Raw genomic sequence first — 2,260 nt, forward strand, 5'->3', positions numbered from 1 at the left:
TAGCTCGAAAGTACCAAAGCTGTTGTATCTAAACGCATGGGGCTAGTGGTGTTAGAGGGCAGTGCTGCTAATCATGAAGGCACACTTGTTTGTTCCTGTACATCTGGAGCTGCACACGCGAGCAAATAGGTTTCAGGCTGCGAAGTCTTTGCAATGTGCAGTGAAACAACCTCTATTTGTCTGTTGCTTTTCGGTGTCAGCGACGTAAATACAATACTAAGCAGATAAACCACTTCATGCAGGCAGTACAGCAGTACGTTACGCTTCTTCGGGCTTTGCTTCGTTCCAAGGGTCTCCCAGACGTTTAAATTCCATCAAGCGCAGTTGCTACTTTGGCAGTTTGCTTATATATGTGCATTGCTTACAAATACTCTGACCCTCGAGGCCGCAAAAGCAATGTCTATTCATACTGTTTTTGGGAGCAATAAAGTACTTCCAGCTCCTTGTTTGCAAGGCCACGCAGGTCCTGAAACATTCCTACGTAGCCCATAGATGATTCGTAGCATGATGAAAGGATTTAGTGCCACGCCGTCTGCATTTCCTCTGATGTGTACCCTGTGCACACTTCGATGGCTTGCACGCCTGCCGCACGGGTCAAATAGATGCAAGTAAGCGACGAGCAATTCATCTCTTCAAAGTTTATCCCCCTTGGATTATTAAGCGAGTAGAAAAAATGACTTCGCTAGACACATTTTCTCCAGTTTCCACAAACATTTTACAGTTCAATGAGCATGTTAGCGCGAATGCATTATCGCGATATATAATCCTCCACAACCTTCTGTGGAGGCATCCCCATGCTGTGCCAGCCGTCAGCGTTGGGGGTCCTCAAGCGTTCCTTAATTTCCTTATAACTGACTTTAAACATCTCAATTTTTGCCGTTAAGCGCGCATGGCTGCACCTGACTTTACTTGGATGCCCCGACCTATTTTACCTGCTTTCTGCTGCTGCAGTTTTCTTGCTACCACCTCCAGCACTAATTAGTTTCCCCCTTCCAGCTCTGAAATAGTATCACATAATAAACGGTTGCCTATAGGGGACCTATACGGCAGACTACGCAGTACGACTGTATATGCACTGCCGAAAACTCTGCTGTCGACAGTTGCTATAAACTGTGCCTGGGGCGACGGTGTGGTCGAACTATTTACCTGTAACTCTGCACAAAGAAAATAATGCTATGCAATGGTACGACGTGCCCAACACCAAGCAAAACTGCCGGCACGAGCTTCTGGTTTCAACGTATGCAGAAAATCCCTAGAAGACAAGCAAACCCCAGTTGCACCTCAACGGCGAGAAAAGCCCCTGACTACCTGGGGAATACGAAGCAAACGAACGATAAGGCAGGCGTGTCCTGCAGTGTTTTTAGGCTTTTGGCGAATTCTCACGAACTCGTGTATGGCTATCACATATCTCAGGTGGATGTCGCCTTGGATAAACAACCCCTTTCATCGGAATCAGTTTCTCGGTGGGCTTGTTTCATAAGACATCTGGGTCCCTGTTCATAAGTTCCCGTGCGAGAATGTCGTAGTTGAGCATTCCGCCATCCGATATCGCATCAGGTACCTGAACATATGGCAGGGATCGCACTCCATCAGCAACGCGCCAATACGTTGTCAAAGAACTTCCAAAGGCGCCTCACCGAATCAAAAAACGTGAAAAGTGCCATTTAGCAGCGGCGGAATAGTAATACGTTTCATGGTGTATTCATATTTTCTCGTTGGCTCGCAGGTGAGTGGCTTCGGATCCCGCCGGCCAGTACCCAGGAAATGACATTACCTTCATGGCCCAGTCAATAAATTTGTCAGCTTCATCGTCTGTCAAGGGTTCCCCTATTTGTTGCAGTACATATCTTAATTCTGGAATACTTATCTTTCCAATAGCGTCGTCGTCAAACATACGAAAGCATTCCACTAGTCTCTCTTCCTTCATTGGGTCTGCGAAGTACGGGGAATCGCAGATCTGCAAAAAGGTGTGAAGGTCAAATTTTCCTGTATTTTCCGGATCGTGCTTCTCGATTATCTCCTTCAGAGTTGCCTCAGAGGGTGATTGCCCCACGGAGCGGAAAAGTTTAACAAATTCCCTTGGACAAGCAGTGCACACACTTATGGGGTGGCCTTAAGATACACAAGCATGTAGACGTCGTGTGATAGTACAAGGTGGACAAATTTGCCTACAGTGTGTGCTTTTCCCCACACAAACTACAAAAGCAGATATTTTGCATGCACAGCGGGCAGTCGGCTGTGTTGCGCACTCGGCAGTTAC

At 46.9% G+C, this 2,260-nt stretch overlaps 1 protein-coding gene across 1 annotated transcript; it reads right to left on the bottom strand.

Moving 5' to 3' along the window:
• Positions 1–1,474: 1,474 nt before the first annotated feature.
• On the bottom strand, positions 1,475–1,927 carry EMH_0091960 (calmodulin, putative; the record flags this gene model as incomplete). Its single annotated transcript, XM_038023049.1, has 2 exons — positions 1,475–1,561; positions 1,775–1,927. 2 exons carry the CDS (start codon positions 1,925–1,927, stop codon positions 1,475–1,477), a joined length of 240 nt encoding a protein of 79 aa, XP_037878903.1.
• Between the last annotated feature and the right edge of the window lie 333 nt (positions 1,928–2,260).

This window comes from Eimeria mitis, genomic scaffold (genome assembly GCF_000499745.2).
Source record: "Eimeria mitis Houghton genomic scaffold, Emh_scaff7565, whole genome shotgun sequence".
In the NCBI taxonomy this organism is placed as follows: domain Eukaryota; phylum Apicomplexa; class Conoidasida; order Eucoccidiorida; family Eimeriidae; genus Eimeria; species Eimeria mitis.